The sequence below is a fragment of the Corvus moneduloides genome, chromosome 25, assembly GCF_009650955.1.
Source record: "Corvus moneduloides isolate bCorMon1 chromosome 25, bCorMon1.pri, whole genome shotgun sequence".
In the NCBI taxonomy this organism is placed as follows: domain Eukaryota; kingdom Metazoa; phylum Chordata; class Aves; order Passeriformes; family Corvidae; genus Corvus; species Corvus moneduloides.
Window position 1 is genome coordinate 4,964,312 of NC_045500.1, and position 19,884 is coordinate 4,984,195.

General features: G+C 61.3%; 1 protein-coding gene across 2 annotated transcripts; it reads left to right on the forward strand.

Annotated features, from left to right (window-relative positions):
* Window positions 1–8,012: 8,012 nt before the first annotated feature.
* MCAM (melanoma cell adhesion molecule) lies at window positions 8,013–18,193 on the forward strand. Of its 2 annotated transcripts, XM_032133791.1 has the most exons (15): window positions 8,013–8,259; window positions 11,974–12,101; window positions 12,208–12,421; window positions 12,529–12,599; window positions 12,681–12,768; window positions 12,862–13,041; window positions 13,120–13,247; window positions 13,406–13,562; window positions 13,653–13,774; window positions 14,043–14,181; window positions 14,662–14,783; window positions 14,863–14,998; window positions 15,640–15,784; window positions 16,178–16,295; window positions 16,947–18,193. In XM_032133791.1, the coding sequence occupies exons 1-15, from the start codon at window positions 8,193–8,195 to the stop codon at window positions 16,974–16,976; spliced, it is 1,845 nt and encodes a 614-aa protein (XP_031989682.1). In that variant the 5' UTR covers window positions 8,013–8,192; the 3' UTR covers window positions 16,977–18,193. The 2 variants fall into 2 exon arrangements, with proteins under 2 accessions (XP_031989682.1, XP_031989683.1); XM_032133792.1 differs by lacking the exon at window positions 16,178–16,295.
* Window positions 18,194–19,884: the final 1,691 nt, after the last annotated feature.

Genomic DNA, 19,884 nt, shown 5'->3' on the forward strand with positions numbered 1-19,884 from the left:
GGGGCAGCCACAGCTTCTCTGGGCAACCTGTGCCAGGGTCTCACCACCCTCACAGGGAAGAATTTCTTCCCAATGTCCCATCTAACCCTGCCCCTGTTAGTGGGAAGCCATTCCCCCTTGTCCCATCGCTCCCAGAGGAGGGCACAGGGATGCTTAGGGGGATGCAGCAGCTCTGCTCTGGAGACAGGCTGGGAGAGCTGGGAGTGTCCAGCTTGGAAAAGAGAAGAAGGAGGAGACTTTGGAGCCCCTTCCAGTACCTAAAGGGGCTCCAGGAGAGCTGGAGAGGGACTTGGGACAAGGGATGGAGTGATGGGATTGGGTTCAGGAGCCAGGACACGGCAGGCACAGTGCACGGGATGGACAGGGTTTGATATCAGCCCCCTCATCCTGGTTCCAAACGGTGCAGGAGGCACCCACCACCTTCAGTGTCCGTGCATGAGATGAGTTTGTGCCAGCCTCAGCCCTGGCACAGGGAAGGTGTGCACTTGCCAGCAGGATCCCCAGGGCCTGTTTGGTTCAGGATCAGCCCAGGGTCACCCGGCCAAGCAGTTTCCTGCAGGAGGTTCGAAAATAAAGCCATGGCCGTGGCTCAGACCAAGGTTACAGCCCTGGAACAGGTCCTGCCCTCCCTGCTGGCTCCCAGCCAGGGCGTGGGGCTGTCAAAACCTCTGGCCCTTGCTCCGCCGTGCCCCAGGGGATGGTCCAGCCCTGCTGCCTTGATGGTGATGACAAGTTCAGGAAAATCCAGCCCTGAAGCCCGAGGCTTTTTAAGGAAGGAGAGGGCAAGTGCAGTGGGTGATGACCCATGGGAAAGCCGTGTGCAGCCCAGGAGGCTCCGGCCAGTGTGGGGCCAAGGAGGGAAGCACCACACCCCGGGCAGCGAGGCTCCAAAGGGAGCTGGGGTCACCTTCCTGCAGCTGCCTCCCTGTAACACCCTGAGCGGGGCAGGAGCCGGGGTGGCACATCCGTGTCTGTCTGTCCTTGCCTGGGCTCTGTCCTGCTGTCTGGCCCCCGCCAGCCCTGTGGCAGCCGGCGCCTGGATCCCCAGGGAGTGCACGCCAGTGACGGAGTCAGGATGCTTTCAGCATTTATGGTAATGTTTGGATTTCTCATTGCTTTACCAAACAGGAGAATGAAAAGAGAGCCGAGCCAAGGGCTGGGCGTGCTCCACTCGTTCCCTGCCTCCAGCTGTGCACCTGCCTCGCCCTCCCCGCTCCCGGTGCCTGCCAAGCCCCTGCCATGCCCGGGGCACCCCGGTGGGCTCCTCCGTGCCGGGCTGGGGGTGCAGCGTTCAGAGGTCGTGGCTCCGTAGCAGAGTTTCTCTGTGCTCCGTGGGATGCAGGGGAGCTGTGCCCGCTCCCATTCCAGTAGGATGTCCAGCTGCAGGGCATCCAGGCCTGCAGGAGAGAGGCACAGGGCTCAGGCACCCCAGCACAGGGCGAGGAGGGGTGCAGGGGGCTGGGAACACCTGGTAGCAGTTCAGGTCGGGACAGTGATTTGGCTGGAGTAGAGTGGGGCTTTGGATGGAAACCCTTCCCGGGGCTCTGCAGGGGCACGGAGGCCCCTGCCAAGGTGCCTGGCAGCTGGGCTGTGGGTGGGACCCCTCCTCTCAAGGACAGTCCCCCCAGCTGTTCATGCACTTGATGGAGGTCTGGGATGATGCCACTGCGCTCCCAGCTGTGCCCGTGGCAGCTCTGGCAGCTCAGGACAGGGGGTACCCCGCTTGTGAGCCCCCTCCCCTCATCAGCCTCACTGAGTACAGGGCACACAAAGCTTTGCTGCTACCTGGGACCACCAGAGCCCACCCTGAGGGCACAGAGCCCGTGAGGTGTGTGACTCCTGCAGCTCTGCCCTGCACGGAGACCTAGGGCTGTGCAGCACCGGCTGCTGGCACCGAGCCCGACCACGGGGCTGCTGCATCACGGCTCCGAGCTGCCTTCCCGCTGCTGAGCTCACCGCGCATCCCAGAAAAACAGCAGCCAGAGGACGCCAGCTCCAGCACTGCCTCGCAGGTGCTGAGTCCTTCTGGATTTATCTGGAAGCACCGGGAGAGAGGGAGTAACTCCCGGGCTGGGTGTCCCAGTGCTTGAGGGGTTCTCTGGAGCCCAGCGTGCCAGGGGGGCTTCCCCAGCGCCAGCACGTTCCCTTGCCTCCCTTGCTCCTTGGGCACACCCTGAGGGAATTTCTGGAGTGTGGGTCCTGCTGGCATCACTCCCTCCAGCGCTCCCAGTGTGCTCCCAGCTGCCTGAGCAGCGGGGCCCATCCCCAGGGTGCCCTCCCCTGCAGATCCAGGGCCGTGGGGCAGCCCCGACAGCCGGGGCAAGGCGGCAGCACGGTCCTGCTGGGCACTGCCAGCAGCCTTACCTCGGGTCCCCTCAGGACGCCCCTGCCCAGTGCTCGCAGCCCAGGCGGGAACAATGGCTCATTTGGCTGCATCCGCTCCGGAAAACCCCCCGGCCCCACTCAGGCTCCGCTCCAGGATGCTGTGGCTCACTCTTCCTCTGGCCTTGCAGGGGCAGGTGATGGAATCCCCCCACGACTCGTACCCCGCGGGGGGCTGCTGGGGAGAGCCCTCGGGAGGGACCGGGAGCTGCAGGGAGCCCAGCCCTGTGTCCCCAGCAGCCGGAACCTTCCCTGCCTCTGCTCACCCTGCAGCCCTGGGCAAGAGGAGGAGCACAAGGGCTGCTCGCCGTGTTTCTGGAGGGCTCTGTGTCTCCCCACGATGGAAGCTGGGATATCTGTCTCCTCCTGGAGCCTGGCCAGACAGCCCTGGGAAAGGCAAGTCTTCTTCCATGGGAAAGTCCTGAAAGAAGAAATTCCTCTTTGGCCAGGCCAGCCCCACCATTCCCCTGGGCCCTGGTGCTCCATGGTGTCCCCAGTGCTGTGGGGCCAGTGGTGTGGGGATGTGACACAGGGACTGTGCTCTGCTTGCTGCCTCATCCCAGCCAGCCCTCAGCTGCCCTCACCCCTCTCCAGGAGGAACCTTCCCCAAAGGCCTCCAAAGGGATCCCCTGCAAAAGGGGCTCCCCCAAAGCTGGGCCTGCCTGGGGCTAATCTCTCATTAGGCTTTCTCACAGATGATCCTAATGAGCTGTCCTGGGGGAGCCCCAAGCCAGGCAGAGCTGGGAGGAAGAGATCCCTGCAGGCAAGTGCGTGAAGTGATGCTTTGTCCCCATCCTGGCTTCTCCCTTCCTTGGCAGGGAGCCGGAAAAGCCAGGTGACGGGGAGCACAGGGCAGGGCCATTCCTCCTGCCCACTCCTATGGGGAGCTGTGGCATTGGCTTGTGCTGGATGAGCATGGCCAGGACCCCTCACTATCCCCTGGGCAGCCCCCACCAGACCCCATAGCCAGACCTATTATCTCCCCCATTGTGTGGGCGAGTGCCCGGCCCTGTCCCGTCCGGCGCCAGCACAATGCGGTCTTTTTCCGGCCGGCGCTGGGGGGAGATGGACTCGGAAGTGCTCCCAAGGAAAAGGCCGGTTTATAAATAGTTCCTGGCTTCCCTTGGCTGCCCCATCAGCGCCTATCCCCAAATCCTGCCCCTTGCTCCATGCCCGCTGCGCTCCCAGGCTGGGAGAGGAGCCTGGGACACGGACGTGAGCAGCCCAGCGGGACGTGTGCGAGGGAGGGCAGGACGTGGCTGTCACACCCTGTCCCAGGGCTGCACCTGCTCGGGCCACGGGGCTCCTGTACCCCAGGATGTCGAGTGTCAGCCCAGCCCTGGGCAGAGGGCTCCTTCCCCCTGTGCCTTGGCAGTGGCTCTCAGCTGGGTAAGGTTCTTCCAGGCGTGCTCCAGCTGTCCTTGTCCATCCGCCCCACACACCACCAGGGTTGGGCTCCTAAGCAGGGAGCAAGGGAAGGGCTGCACGGCTCCACAGCCTTCCCTGCCACCCCTGTGCACCACAAAGCAGTCCTGGAGCCCTGGAGTGCTGGTTCTGTCCTCTGTCAGCACCACCATCACCAGGGCAGGATGTTGAGCTCTCTGCATTGGGCTGGGTGACCCTTGCCAGCTCAGCTCCTTTTTGGGGCTTTTCCACTGCTCTGCATCCGCTGATCCCCCAGCCATCCCCACACAGCTGCTCCAGGGATCGCAGTCCCCCGTGACAGAAATCCAGATGTCACCTTCCTTTCCCCCCCCCACCTTCCTTCCCCTCTTCCGCTCCTGTCCTTCCTTCCTCCACCCTCCCGGCTCCTCACCCCGCTCCTGGCCCCTCCTGAACAAAGGCCCCGTAGCCATGGTTAATAATCCCCACAGAAAGGCCCTGCACAAGAGGAGAGGAAGGAGAGGGGAGACACAAAGGAGCCTCTGGGAGCCAAGCCGAGGAAGGGGGTTGGAAGGAGGCGTTTTCCTGAGCTGGAGGACACGGGCCTCGAAGAGGGCTCCCAGAAGTGAACAGAGATGGGGCGTGGGTACCCCAAAGTGACCTCATGGCACCCAGGGAGCAGAGACCCAAAGGCTGGACAGCCCAGGAGGGTTCCTGTACTTAGCTCAGAGTGCAAAGCCTCGTGTGAGCCCTAGAGCCCCCCCAAAATGCAGCAGCAGGGACTGGCAGAAGGTGCCCCAAGGGTGAGGGGAGCAGTGGCAGGGGAGCAGCCGGCCGCTCGCGGGCCGTGTGGGAAAGCTCGGCGCTGGCCTGCATCCCGTCCCTTCTCCGGGGAGCGGGGCCCTCTCGGCCCTGACGGTGCTGTGTGAAGAGGTGCAGGCCTGGGTGGACACAGCCAGAGGCTTCCGCCCTGGACGGCTGCCCTCCATCCACCCCGGAGACCTGCAGGGAGCCGGGCCAGCCCCCCGCCCATCGGCACTGGCAGGGGTTCACTGGGGGCAGCCGGCACAGAGCGCCCCAGACCCACCCCAGCTGCTCTGGGCCCCACGGGCACGGCTGCGGGCTGCAGGGCTTGGGGAAGGCACCGGGCCCCCCGTCCCCACCTGGGACACGCCGAGCCATGTGTCAGGACAGGCACAGGCACAGCCCGCGCTGGGCCAGCTCCCTCTGGCAGCATCCCAAGGCCCTGTATCAGCCAGGATCTTGCTGGGAGCACAGGAAAAGGTGGAAGGGGCTGTGGTGTGTGCTGGGATGCAGAGCCCCAGGCCTGGCTCTGTGCTGGCCATCGCTGCCCTCCGGCTGCGGAGAGCCAGGCCCAGCGGGAGCCAGAGGAGGGAGGCAAATGCAATTACACACTTCCAGATCATTCCTGCAATCTGCGATGCTCAGATAACGCTGGAAAATGAGCCCTGCCCTGGGCAGGGTCCTGCGGATCCCAGGTTTCCAGCAGCTGTGCCAGGGACTGGCAAAGCCCCACCACTGCCAGGGGCGGAACTGCCTGCTCAGGCGCAGCCTCATCTGAGAGGTGGCAGGAGCGATGGAGCAGGAGAGTGCTGGGGGGCCCAGGCACCAGCATTCCCTCCACTGCGAGGGAGTGGGAGCTGTGGGAGCTGCTCTGTGCCTCAGGTGGAGCCAGACCTCTGCTCCCTGACTTTCCCACCCCAGCTGTGTGCGTGGGACTGCGACACCGGAGCCTCATCCACAGTTTGTGTGCATCACTGTGAGTGGGGACTGAAGCCAAATCCATTAAGCAAGCAGATAAACAAGGAGGCGTGAGATCAGGCAGCAGGGAGGGAAGATGAAGGTGGCCAGCCCGCCACGCTCCCCACGCAGAGTCCCCGAGCCTGCCGGGTGCCACACACAGCGCGGCGGGGCGATTTCATGCCATCTGTTCATGCCTTGCTTTCAAATCCTTCCCCTCTTCCCCAGAACCGTTCGTTTGTTGGGGGGGGGGGAAAAGTGAGTTTTCTTCAAAGTTAAGCAGGCTGAAGCCCAACCAACTGGAGGCAGAGCCGTGCAGTGAGAGCAGGGGGCTGTCTGAAGGTGGCACGCTCCCTGCCACAGGGGCTGGCCAGCCTGTTTTCCCCAGGGAGTGGCATTGCCCTTTCCAACTGCTGGGAATTTTCTGCAGAGGTTTTCTTAGCAACGTTCTGCTTTATTTTTAATGCGGAATAAAAGTTAGCCCCAGAACAAAATGCACCAGGGGTGTGTCAGCTGAGTTCTCCGGCTTTGTTTGTTTTACTTTGGTGGATGCTTTCCCGTGGGCCCGCTTCCCTCTCGGGGTGGCATTTGAGGGGTTTAAACTGTGGTGTTTTGTGCGAAGTGGAACATCCCTTTCCCTGCTCCAGGCTCCAGGGAGTGCAGAGCCTGAGGCTGCTCCAGTGCAGCATCCTGCCCTTTGGAGGGAGGGGAAGAGCAAGAACATTGTTGGGGAGTCCCTGAGCCCAGGGCACCCACTCAGGGGGTGGATTCCCCACCACAGACAGGGAGCTCCTGCGATGAGGTGTGAGAGCATCCCAAAACTGGGGCTGTGAAGCTGGAGAGCAGCTCCTGAGCATCCTGTGGATGATGGCACAGCTCCCTTGCACTTGTTCTTCCCAGCAAAGGGAGGAGGCCTCCCCTCTCCAGCAGCAGCGCGAGGGCTCTGAGCCTTATCTCTGCCCAGCATTGCCATTTTAAGCAACTGATCTCCTGGGGAAAAACTTAATCATTTCCGATGAATCACTGAGTGTGTTTGGCTGGGAAAGCCTTGGTGGGGGGGGGGGTGCTGGTCAGGCATGCAGAGGAGGAGGAGGAGGAGATGGAGGAGGAGGGCCTGGGAAGGGCCGCTGCATGGCATCAGCCGGGGAGCAGGGCTGGGGCTGGGGGCCAGCACAGGGGCCGGCGGTGGGAGAGGTGCCTGGGGATTCCCAGGAGGAATGCTGTGGCTCAGGGGACCCTGCAGCCCAGCCCTTGAGTGGCTCAGGGAGGGTGGGAGGGATGCAACCCCTGCTGCCAGGGGACAGGAATACGGCTCACACTGCAGGGAAGGCAAGTGGAGGAGAGAAAAGGATGTGCAAAAGTTCAGAGCCTCTGGGCTGAGAGCGGGAGGAGAGCACTGTCACAGTTCCTGGGAGTTTGGGGCAGGCCCTGGGTCTTTCCTCATGTGGGATGAACCTGAAACAGTGAGTTTGGGGAATCCTGGGAATGGGGAAGCAAAACGGCTTTGAAGGGGGAGAAAACCTTTGTCCTCCAACACAGCCCCTCCGGCTCCGAGTGACCCGGGGGAAACTGAGGCACGGAGCCAGGCTGTGACAGGGCAGGGACACTGGGGCCGGCTGTCCTTCGTGGCTGGCTGTGGCCAACTCGCAGCACCTGGCGGGGTTTGTTGTGCTCCTCGCGGCTCTGCCCCGGGCCGCCGGAGGGGCCGGGCAGTGTTGGGCTGGGTGATTACCCCTGGATAATAGGAGCCTTGTGCAGCCCCGCCAGCCCCCCCGCCCCCGGGCCGGCCCCTGGCCAGGCTGCTGCCCCGGCCACCGCGGGGGACGGCTTCTCACAGCCACCCCATTCAGCAGCAGCTGCGCTGGGCTCGGGCCGCCGATCGCTGTGCAGCCCTGGGGCCCCGCCTCGGGGACAGGACGGGGCTCCCGGCGGGGCTGGGGGACACCGAGGCTCAGCGAGGCTCGGGTGCCGACCCTGCAGACCCTGATGATCTGCTTGGGACAAAACCCCGCTCCGCCCCGCAGTCCAAACTGCCCCCAGGTGTCTCTCGGAGCCCAGGCAATGACAGAGAGTGTTCTGCCTCCTTATTTTGTGTCTGTCCTTGTTTGGCGAGGGTTCAAAGGTGACCCAGCAGCTGTGGCTGAGCTTTAGGGCAGTGCGGGGCTGGGGCTGAGCAGGGCAACAGGTCACTTCTGATTATCGCCACCGCTACCCGCACATTGGACTCTCAGGGACTGTCGCCGGCGTTCCCCAAACACTCTGAAAAACACATCCCACGCCTCTGGCCCCTTCCCTGGGTCTGTGAGCGATCCCACCTCCAGCGCCCGGCTGTCTGCCCGGCTCAGCCCGTGCACGCCCGGACAGGCAGGAGCTCGCAGGTCTGCGAGCCCCTCCGGCGCAGCTGGGAACGGCCCGAGCGCGGCGGGGGCTGGGCTGGGGGCCGGGCCGAGCGCTGCCCGCTGCCGTGCGGGGCCGGACAGGGCGCTGCGGGGCTGGGCGGCGACGGCGGCACCCGCCCGGCTGCTGCTGGGGGTGATAAGCAGCTGCGGGCGGTGGGCAGGCACCGCGCCTTCCTCCTCCTCCTCCTCCACCTCCTCCTCTCCTCCTCCTCCTCCGCCTGACGTCAGCCCACGGCCCCGCTCAGTCTCGGGCGGCCGGCGGCGGGCATGGCTGGGGGGCGGTGGCCGGCGGGGCTCGCCCTGGGCTGGGGCTGCTGCCTCCTGCTCTGCTGCGGTGAGTGGCTGCGGGAAGGGCGGCGCCGGGCGGTGCGGGGCCGGGCGGTGCGGGGCGGACGGACGCGCGCACCTGCGGAGCGCTCCGGGGCGCGGCGCGGGATCCCGCGGAGCCCTGGCAGGGATGTCCTTCGCCCCGGGGACATCGGGCTGCAGCGGGGGTTGCGGGGCTGGGTTTTGCCCCTGTGCAGCTCCCCGGGGTGGCAGCCGGAGGGGTGTCCCCGCGGAGCCGCGGCGGGGCCAGCGCCGGCAGCCGGGAGCGCTGCGCCCCTCGGGCGGTGCCTGGCGCGGCGCCGGGAATGCTCGGATCGCGGGGTCGGGGCAGCCCAGGTGGGATCGGCCCTTCCCAGCGTGTGTCCCCGCCCGGACGGCCCGGCGATCCGCGGCGGGGCGGGTCTGGGTGCCCCGTCCCGCTCTCGGGGCCCCTCTGCAGCCCCCCAGGGCAGGGCAGGTTGAGGGGTGACCCACGTGCGTTCAGCGCGCACCGGGGTGAACTGGTTGTTGTTAGGAAGCATCCACCCCTTTCCTTCTAAGGAGTTTTCCCCTGAGCGCTGTGTTTCTCTTGGCTTTTTTCGTGCCTTCTTTTTTTATCCACTTTCCAGTCCATTTTCACCCTCGGGGGGTGGCTGCGCTTCCTGCCCTGCCCTGCTCCCCGCATCCCGCTCTCCCCTCGCCGGGGGCCCGGGAGCGGTCCCGGTGCGCTGGCTGCTCCCTGCCCCGCCGAGCTGCGGAGGTGGCCTCGGCGCTGGGAACCTGCCCAGGCCGAGGTGTTGGAGCCAAAGTCAGGCTCAGACCGGAGTCTAGAGCAGGCTGCTCCCACCCCCGTCCCGTGCCGGGATCCCCTTCCCACAGCACATGTGCTGAGCCAGGAGTCTCTCAATGGTTGGCGGCGTCGGTGTATTTGGAAGCCTAGCGACGTGAAAGGCTTGATGCTTCCCAGAAGCACAAGGAGCCACGGCCAAGACATTCCCAGGCCAGCCAGCGCTGCTGGAACGGGAGGCTGAGCCCACCCCGGGGCTGCCTGAGCCACCCCAGCCCTTTGTGCACCGCAGTCTGGCTGTTAGAGAGGTGTCTGGATGTTGTCACCGAGCTGCGGGGTGGGGTTGAGAACTTTGCCTCTCCAGGTGCACATGGCGGGGTCCTGGCGGGCTGGTGCGGTTGTTTTGGGGTGCAGTGTGCTGGTCTGGCTGCAGCAGAGCCCTGGCCCCGTCCCCATCCCTGGCACGACGAGGGCTGGGCGGCGGTGGTTGGTGTGTGGAGGTGCTGGGCGCTGCTGGCCGTGCTGCTTCGTGCAAGGCTGAGGCTCTGCACCCTCTTTCTTCTCTCTGTGAAGAAGCCGGGGTGCGGGTGATGCTGTTCCGTGGGAGGTGGGGCGCCCCGGCTCGGGGATCCGTGCATCTTTCCCGGGGAATAGGAGGGCAGCATGTGTGGCTGTGCGGCAGCAGGCGGGATCTGGCCGCAGCTGGTTTCCCTGAGAGGGGAACACAAACCCACGGAAACCTCAGGCATCCCACGTGCGGCTCCAGACCCCTGTGGTGCCCCTCCTGTGCTCCGGGCCGGGGGCTCAGCGCCGGGGGCTCTGCGCCGCCAACGCAGCCGCACTTCTCGCCGTCTCCCCGCACACCTCGGCTCTGCAGGAGGCTGGCGAGGGACTGAGCTGCTCCCCACCCCCTTCCCCAGCTCTAAAAGCAAATCTTTGTTCTTGCGGAGCTCTGGCTGCCGGCCGGCTGTCCGCCAGCCAGATGGAAAAGGCGCGGGGGCTCTCCTTCCTTCCCCGCTCGCTCCCTGCAGACGCCCTCTCCAGATCTCGAGGTCTCCGCTGGAGCTGTGCCAGGCACTTGGGGTGGATGGAGCTCGGTGCTGCAGCTGGGCTGCTCCACGCGTGGCCGACGGATCTCCCCAGGTTCCATCACCAAACCTGCAGCTGCGCTGGGCACAAAGGAGGATCGCCAAGTTCCCAGAGTCTGCTGTGCCAGGCCGGCTGTGCCCAGTGCCTCTTTAGCCTGCCCACGCACATAGCAAAAGGTCTTGGAGCTGTAGAAGCGAGCCTTGTGTCCCCAGGGTTGTGGGGGACCTTGTGAGTGTCCCCTTGTGTCCCTCTTCCAGCCTGTCCTGGAGGAGATGGGCAGCAGCGAGCCCTTGTTCCAGGCAGTGTGGGGGCTGCAGCGACCGTGTCGGCCTCCTCAAGGGCAGTGGATGGCTGGGAGGGTTGTGTTCCTCATGCCAGCACCAGATGCCAGCCATTCTCCAGCTCTGAGCTCATGGTTTCGGTTGCTCCGCTGGCTGGTTGAGGGCTCTCATGCCGAGCGGGTCAGGGGGAGGACCAGCTGCTCTCCCAGGGGCTGGGTCTGCCTGAGGCCCTTGCTAAAGGTCTGAAAATGATAGAGAGGCCAAGTCTGGCCTGGTTGCCTGCAGTCCAGGGTGCCAGGGCTCAGCGGAGGGGCAGCAGGGACACATCCGAGCCCCAGGCTCGCCCAGTTGTGCAGGTGTCCTCCTGCAGCAGGCAGCCAAGTCGTGGCCGTACAGGTGGGCTGCTGCTTTGTACTCTCAGCCAGTTTCCTGTCCCCAGTGCGTGCTTATCTCTGGGACTTTCGCCTGTTTTTCCAGCACCTTCTTTGCCGTGCCGTGCTTTGCTCATCCCTCTTTGCCTAGTGCCAACTGCAATGCACTGATGGGATGGGCGAGGGCCAAAACCTGTGCTTTGGGGAGTTCTGAGGTGGCTGGTCCTGCACGCTGGGGCCTTTGCTGTGGCAGAAGGGCCCCTGGCTGCGTTCTGGCAATGTGCCACCCCATACCCACTCCAAACAAAGAGCGTTCTGTGGGCACGGCTCTGCCCTTTGAAGTCGCCTCGGTGGTGGCTGTTACAGAGCGGGCGCTATCAAGGGAGATGTTGACACAGCTGCTTCCTCCAAGCCTCTTGTCCCCAGCTCCCATACCTGGGCTGGCTCTGTTGCTTGGGGACAGACTATTGTCCCCTCTGCAGGGCCGTGTGCCAGCCCAGGGCGTGCAGACCCCCCTTTGCTTTGGCAGGGATGGTGGCAGTGACATTCCCAGCCTTGTTGTGATGCTGCCCTTATCTCTACTCTGCCCGGCTGGGGCTGCTCTGCTCCCAATCCCTTGGGAAGCTGCTCCGTTCCCTGTCCTGGATCAATAGCCATTACCTTTCCCATCCGCTCTGGAGCAGGGCCAGCAGCTCCATTACTGCTGCGGGCGGCTGGGCTGGGAGGAAGGTGGGGTGCAGGGATGGGCAAGCTCTGCTCACAGGGGTGCTGTGGCTGGGCAGAGCTGGGCAGGGAGCAGAGCAGCAGCGAGGGGACACCTTGGGAATGCTGCAGGGATGGATGTTTGACTGCCGGGCTCCTGCTGGGGCAGCAGGGTCAGAGCTGTGCCAGGGCCGTGGTGGCTGGGGACGTGCTGCCTCTCAACGGTGTCCTGGGGACACAACTTCCAGGGGACACCCCCCTGGTGGGGGCACGACCTGTCTTGTCCCCTCTTTGGGAACAGGATCGCTGGCTTGAGCCCATGGGCTCTCTGTGGATGCTGAAGGCAGTGGGGTCCTGGCTGTCACTCCTGCTGGGCTGGGACACAGTGTCTAGGGGATGCTGGCACAGCTCTGCCCCACAGCTTTTGAGGGATGGAGATGGGGACAGGCCGTGCTCGGACGGCCCATTCTTCCCCATTCATCCTGCCCCTAACAGCAAATTCTGCCCCACAGCTGCAGCCAGCAAGCTGGAGATCTCCATGCCAGCTGTGGTGGAAGTGGAGATCGGGGGCACAGCCAGGATCGAGTGCAACTTCTACATCCCTGAAAATGCTTCCTACACCTACATCGACTGGTTCTACGTGAGTGCTGGCCTGGGAGAGCAACTCTGGCTGGTGGGCTGGGGTGGCAACCAGCCCAGGGCTTCCTGCTGGGCTGCCCAGCCCAGCCTCGCCCCTCACCTTGCAGATGGACCGCAGCAACAGGCAGGTGAGGCTGTACCACGTCACGGCCAGCGGCGTCCTGGAGGATGACACGGACTACAAGGGGCGGCTGTCACTGGAGGAGGGCAAGGCCCTGTCTATCAGCTCAGTGACGGTGCAGGACGCCAGGACCTTCATGTGCCAGGTGGGAGCTGGCAGCTACGGCATGGGCGAGAGCAGCACCGAGCTCAGAGTCTACAGTGAGTGACAGGGCGGGAGGGCAGCATGGCTGGGCAGCTGCTCTGTGGGGCTGGCGGGGATCCCATCCGGTCCCTTCTAACACGTGTGGGGTGGCTTCTCTTTCCAGAGGTCCCCAAGACCCCTGAGATTGAGCCCAGCTCAGGAGGCATCTCCGTGAGGAGCAATGAGGTCCCAGAGGTGAGGAGAGGCTGCACACAGGTGACAGGGAGGCTCCCTGCTGACCCTAACCCATGCTCACAACTGTCTCTGCCACCACAGATTGCCAAGTGCTTGAGCAGAAACAGCTTCCCACCTCCTAACATCACATGGCACAAGAACGGGGAGCAGCTGCACCCAAAGGAGAACGGTGAGTTGGATGGGGATGGAGAACCGGCTCAAGAGAGGGGCTGGCACCCAAAGAACCCAAGGGTGGCTGGAACAGCGGCGGTGTCCCCTGCAGAGGTGATGATGCAGTCGACGCTGACGCGCGAGTCGAGCGGGCTGTACACGGTGAGCAGCGTGCTGTACGCGCCCGTCACGCGCGAGGACCGCCACTCCCGCTACCACTGCACCGTGCACTACTGGCTGCGGGGACAGCAGCACGCCCTGGAGTCACAGGAGGTCAAGCTCAACATCTTCTGTGAGTCTGGGGCTGGGGGAGCCATGCTGGTGCCCTGCAGCAGGGCTGGGCACTGACCCTGCCCATCCCTGCCCCCAGACTCCACCAAGCACTTGAAGATGCAGGTGGTGTCGTCCTCGGCGCTGGTGAAGGAAGGGGACAATGTGACGCTGGTCTGTGAGGCTGATGGGAACCCACCGCCTGTCTTCAGCTTCTTTAAGAAAAACGTGAGGCCAGAGGGGGCCGGGGCACCCTTCCCTTGGCAAACATCTCCTGGTTGCTCCTTGTCCCCTGCCCGGAGGGTTCTGAGGAGGGGGATGCAGTGGCTGGGTGGCAGGGGGCCTGTGTGGGGCTAAGGACTCTGCTTTGTGCCCACTGTCTGCAGCTGGATGAGTGGCAGGATCTGTCGTCGCCAGAGTCCGACGGCGGGGTCCTGAACCTGCACGACGTGAACAAGAGCAGCAGTGGCACGTACAGGTGCCAGTCACTGGACCTGGATGATTTGTCACAGAAAGAGGAGGATGTGGATCTTGTTGTGAACTGTAAGACGGGGGGGAATGGACCCTGTGGATCTCACGGTGGGTGCTTTGTTCCTCCTGCTCACCCTGCTCTGGTCTCCATCCCTCTCCTAGACATTGAAGGGGTCCGTGTGAAGATGGAGCCATCCTCAAACCTTCGCGAAGGGGATGACGTGAAGCTGAGCTGTGATGCCCACAGCCCCGTGGCCCTGAATTACCAGTGGAGTGATGGGAAGGTGAGCAGGCATCCCAGTTCTGTCGTGTTCAGGCTCAGCCTGGGCTTTGCAGCAAATTGGGCAGAGTCAGGAGCTTGCTCCATCTCCCCTGAGAGGCCAGGGGGAGGATTCCCTCTCCCATGGGCCTGCATTGTCCACCCCAATGTTATCACTTCCTGGCCAGTACTGCAGGGAAGTCCTGTGCTTGCAGCCTCCCTCCCTGTGCATCTGAACCCCTTTGGGATGTGGGCACAGAGGGCTCATTGCTGGGGACATCCCTTCCCAACAGGGCGAGAAGGTGGGGGAAGGGAACCAGCTCGTCCTGAGGAACCTCACCTTTGAAACCTCCAAAACCTTCAGCTGCAAGGTGATGGCCCCGAGCGTGCCAGGGCTGGAGCAGAGCAAGCAGGTGTTCGTGACTGTTGAGGGTAAGACCTGGTGTGGGTGCAGAGTGACCCCTGCCTGCCCAGCACCCATTCCCTGGGAGCTGTGGGTGCAGAGTGACCCCTGCCTGCCCAGCACCCATTCCCTGGGAGCTGTGGGTGCAGAGTGACCCCTGCCTGCCCAGCACCCATTCCCTGGGAGCTGTGGGTGCAGAGTGACCCCTGCCTGCCCAGCACCCATTCCCTGGGAGCTGTGGGTGCAGAGTGACCCCTGCCTGCCCAGCACCCATTCCCTGGGAGCTGTGGGTGCAGAGTGACCCCTGCCTGCCCAGCACCCATTCCCTGGGAGCTGTGGGTGCAGAGTGACCCCTGTCTGCCCAGCACCCATTCCCTGGGAGCTGTGGGTGCAGAGTGACCCCTGCCTGCCCAGCACCCGTTCCCTGGGAGCTGTGGGTGCAGAGTGACCCCTGCCTGCCCAGCACCCATTCCCTGGGAGCTGTGGGTGCTGATGTCCCCTGCCCACAGGGAAGCCGCGGATCGTGGCCATCAGCTCCCCGCTGTACGTGCGGCAGGACGAGGTGGTCAACCTGACTTGCAAGGCCATCGCCTTTCCCCGTCCCACCGTCCAGTGGAGCATCAACGGCACGGTGAGAGCTGGAAGGGGCCAGGCTGGGATGTCCCAGGGGCTGCCCAGGCACTGAATCCTGCTCTGCCTGCCCTGCCCAGGCTCACGAGTACATGGACAACCAGCACATCGCCAGCAACCTGACGGTGCGGGTGAGCCACGACCTGCTGCAGGCGGGAGCCAAGTGCCGGGTGTCCAACACGCTGGGTGTCAGTGAGAAGCACATCCAGCTGGTGGGTGAGTGTCAGGCGCTGTCCCAGGACCCCCCAGCAGTGTCAGTCCCGGCCGTGGCCCCGGTGCCGGCTGTGCCGTGCTGCCGTGGGGCGGCTGAGCTCGGTGCTTTTCTTTCCCTGCCTTCCTGCTCTTCCAGATGATTCCATCAGGAAAGGTCAGTCTGCTGATGGTGTCTGTCAGGACACGAGTTATGCTCACCTCCAGCCTGGGGAGGGAGCTTGGCTGCTGGCTCTACACTGCTGCTCTCCCTGCTCCTCTCCCTGCCAAGCCAGGAGGGAGGCGGAGGCTCTGGCTCCAGCGGGGGGGAAAGCTGCCTGCTTGTCCCCAGCGCGGCCACCAAGGGCAGCTTCTTTCAGCCCAGACCTGCTGGGCAAGGAAGCAGAGAGATGGCTGGTGCCTTGCAGGAATTCCTGATATCCACCCTGCTGTGGCACCGGGGGCATGGCAGCCTGGAGCAGAATTTCCGTGTTCCTACAGAAACTGCCCCAACAGAGCGTTTCTGTGCTGAAATCTGCATCCTGCAGGCAGCTGGGGAAGCACTGGAGCTTTTTTGGGAGAAGGGGCCCTTTCCTAACACACAGGGGAAGCTGGAGAGGATCATGGTGGGACAGGCATTAATTTCTTCCTCTCCTTGTTGTGTTCAGATCAAAAGTCAACAGCAGAGAGCCAAGGGGTGATCATCGTGGCCATCATCGTGGCCATCCTCGTGGTGGCCGTGCTGGGCGCTGTCATCTACTTCCTGCACAAGAAAGGCAAGATCCCGTGTGGCCGTGCCGGGAAGCAGGACATGTAAGCACTGCCGTGGGGCTGGGGGTGCTTGCCATCGCTCGTGCTTCCCATCCCATCCCATCGCTCCAGCTGCTCCCTGCCCAGCGCAGAGCGAGGCGGGAGCGCGGCCTCGGGGGCACCGCGCCGGGGGCTCGGTGGCTTTTCCAGCTTCCCACAGGGCACTGCCGTGCAGGGAGGAGACAGCAGAGTGGTAGAGCAGCCAGGGGGGCTCTCCCTGGGCAGCGGCTGCGCAGCCCAAAGCTTTCTGTGAGCTGGAGTCTCTTTGACCCCAGCGCTCTGAGCCCCGGCCCCACTGCAGAGCATCCCCTGAGATGGAGCCCCAGGGCTTGGCCGGCCACGTGCCCTCCCGGGTATCGCAAACGTGTCTCAAAAATTGTCACCTCCCTCCCCTAGCACAAAGCCAGAGGCCCGTAAAGACAAGATTGTAGTTGAAGTTAAGTCAGATAAACTTTCCGAAGAGGCGGGGCTCCTGCAGGGCGCCAACGGCGAGAAGAGAGCCGCAGCTGACCAGGTAGGACAGAGCGCCGGGCCGGGGCCGGGAGCGCAGCTCAGGGCCGGGGCTGCACCCAGGTAATGCTTCGCTCCCCTCCTCCGGCACTGCCCACCCTGCACGGGCCTCCATCATCCATCAGCAGCGCTCGGGGGAGCTGTGGGAGGGAGGGGAGGGGACAAAGCCGGGAGGGGACAAAGCTCTGCCCCGTGGCAGTGCCCACTGCCTGCCCTACTTGGGCTCTGCCTCCTTCTGTGGAGCAGGAGCCGGGCTCCCCAGGGGCCTTTGGGAGTAGGAAGTGAAATATAAAGATCTCTGGCCAGAAGTCAGGGCAGCGGCTGCAGGAATGGGTGCTCTCAGCCAGAGTTCTTGGGATGAGTCTTTTGGGCCATGTGCTTTCCCCTCACCTGGGATGGAGCAGCTTTTCACAGTGTCACTGCTGGGCCACCACTGTCCGTGCCAGCCACAGGATGCAGCCCCTGAGCCCACTGAGGTTATATTTGCCTTGGGCCGGGAGAGAGCCCCTGCCTGGCTCAGCCACCCTGGGGTGCCCCAGCTGTCCTCCACCCCACCGTGTGTGCCACTGCCCCACCTGCAGCAGAGGATTTGGTTCGTGTTCATCCCTAACCATGTGTTTTCCCTCCCCCTCTCTCTGTTTTGGCGGAACTGAAGAGCGAGAAATACATCGATCTGAGAAACTAGAGAGGAAACCTACTAAGTGTTTTCTTCCTTCGAACCTTTCCTGCTCTTGGATTGCCTTCTCCCACCCCTGCTCCAGCCCCTGGGGAGCACGGCCAGAGCCCACCCGTGTGTCACCGTGCTGGGCGTGCAGGGGCCACCTCCCTGACTCACCTGGCCATTACCTCAGCCCTGGGCTTGCAGGTGTTGCCTTAGCAGCAAAGCTGGACTCGCTTTACTACTCCAGAGAAGCCACAGCAATATTAGGAAGAAGTATCCCATTAATCCCTACTTGGTGGAAGGATTTGAGGCTCTTTCAGGTAATCTGTTCTGTACAGGTGTGGGAAGGTTTTGATGTGGTTTTTTTTTTTACCCCGACCTTGCTCAGAGAGGCTGGTGAAATTGGCTTTTGGGATGTCCGAGGCACCTTAGCTGTAGTGGAGTGCAGGTTGGAGGAGAGAGGAGTGGAAGAGGGGGTTTGTTAGAGAGCTGGTGAGTTGCTGAGAGGTTTTTGGTGCTTTGCTTTGCCTTTGAACTGTTCTGAGTCAGTTTAGCCCCGTGTATCCCGGCGGGGCTGTGATCCCGTGGGAGGAGAGGACCTGGCAGAGCAAGGAAGGGGCGCCAGTCTCCAGAAAGGCTTTAGGGTGTCTGGTTCGGAGCTGTGCTGACCCGAGGGGCAGGGCTCCCCTCTCCCCTCTGAACTGGGTTTATTTTAGGGACACTGCACAGCTGCTGCACCAGCAGGTCCCAGAGCTCCCACAGCTTTCAAATCAACATTAGCCAGAGCCAGTCAGTGACGTCTCAGGGGTTTTTTTGTGCTCAGCCATTGCCAGCCCCAGGTCCAACTCCCCTCTGTGCTTCGGTGGCACCTCTGGCCCCACGCTGGGGCGGGGCCACGGGCAAAGAACCTGCCTTGAGCTTCTGACCCAGCCCTCCCCTGCCTCACCCCAGAGGGCTCAGCCCCTCCAGCCTCTCAACCACGGCCTCTGAGCTCTGCTGGCCACAAGCCTTTGTCCTCCGGGTGCCCCAGCGCTGTCCCCAGCACAGCTCTGACCAGAGGGGAGCCGTCCCCACCTGCTACACGTGGTGTCCAAGCAAAAGCTTTGGTTTATATATATTTTTGTTGGATTGTGTGTACATTTCCAGGAGTATTGTTTGGTTTGGTTTATTTTTTTTTTTTGTCCGATACTTGCAAGGTTTTTTTTTATATATGTGAAAATAAAGTACGGATTCAAAGCTGAGTGCTGGAGTTTGTTCCCACAGGCAGAAGGGTGGGAAGGGCATTCCATAATCCCACGGAGGTTCCAACAGGACACATTTTATTATTATTATTATTATTATTATTATATTATTGTTGTTATTTATTAATTATATAATTATATAATAGATATTATATATAAATTAAAAATATATAATAATTAATAATTATTATTAATAATAAAAATAAATAATAATATTATTATTAGCAGCAGCCCCTATGGCTGCTAATACTACACTAATTACTACCAATGCTAATAAATCTATTTATTCTAATAAATAATCCTAGTTTTAGGTAGTAATAGGTGATTACACCACTGGATCTTACAAGATAATATTGTCAATAGAATTTAACAGTAGAATTTATTGATAATTGTACTAATAGCTAATGCCAATACTACAGGAGATGATAATAAACACTAATATACTACTAATTAATGCAAAACATTGATGAAGCTAATAACCAGCCCCCTGTCACTACCCTGAGAGGACAGCGGGCAAATGATGGGTGACACTGGAGGCCACTGGGTGACCCCAAGGCCTTGGGCTCCCCTGGACTGCACTGGCTGGTCCATTACACCAAAGTTGTCCCAGCTCATAATAATTAACCCCTGTGTCCTCATTTGACCCCTGGATCAATTAACAGAGACAAAAATGACCTCAAGTAACCCCTACGACCTCAAGTAACCCCGATCAGGCCCTCAAATGACCTCAAATGACCCCAATGACCTCAAGTAACCCCGATCAGGACCTCAAATGACCTCAAGTGACCCCAAACAGAGACTCAAATGACCTAAAGTAACCCCATTGTAACTGTGATCAGAGATTCAAATGACCTCAAGTAACCCCCGTGTCCTCATTTGACCCCAGATCAATTAAAAGAGACACAAATGACCTCAAGTAACCCCAATGACCTCAAGTAACCCCGATCTGGGCCTCAAATGACCTCAAATGACCCCAATGACCTCAAGTAACCCCGATCTGGGCCTCAAATGACCTCAAGTAACCCCTGTGTCCTCCTTTGACCCCAATTACCCTCATTTGACCCCACGGTGGCTTCTTTGAGGGTTTTTTCCACCTTCACTTGGCTCCCCGTGGCCCCAGTTACCCTCACTGACTCGTTTTGGGTTCCCACTTGCCCCCTGTGTCCCCCTTCGTCCCCAAGTGGGGTCCCCTGGCCCCCAAATGTCCTGGGGGCTCAGCTGGGCCTGTGTGTCCCTGAGTTTGTTCCATTTTTGGGCCCCTCCAGGCTCTGGAATGTCGGAGTGTGTGGCAGAACCTGGGGTTATTGTATCTCCTCCATGTGCAAAATATTCATCTATTGGTAGATATGAATAGGTACCAATGAATAGTCAATGAATATATTCATATATTCAAACATATTATTATTTTCTTATCTCTATTAATAGCACATAATAAATTCAAATAATTTTATTATTTTTCTTATTTATTTATATATTTTTATATATGTATATATATTATTTATATATTTATTATTTCTAGAATTGTGATGCCTATAGATACAATGTGTGATTATACATAGTTTCAGGATTTCTATGCAGTAACTGTAAAAGTCTGCAGAATATTCCCATGGATTCCCTTGGGTTCTCTCCCTGGGTGGTAACTTCATGTCTTTCTTGGTCCTGATGGATTCGAGCCTTTATTCATTGATTCT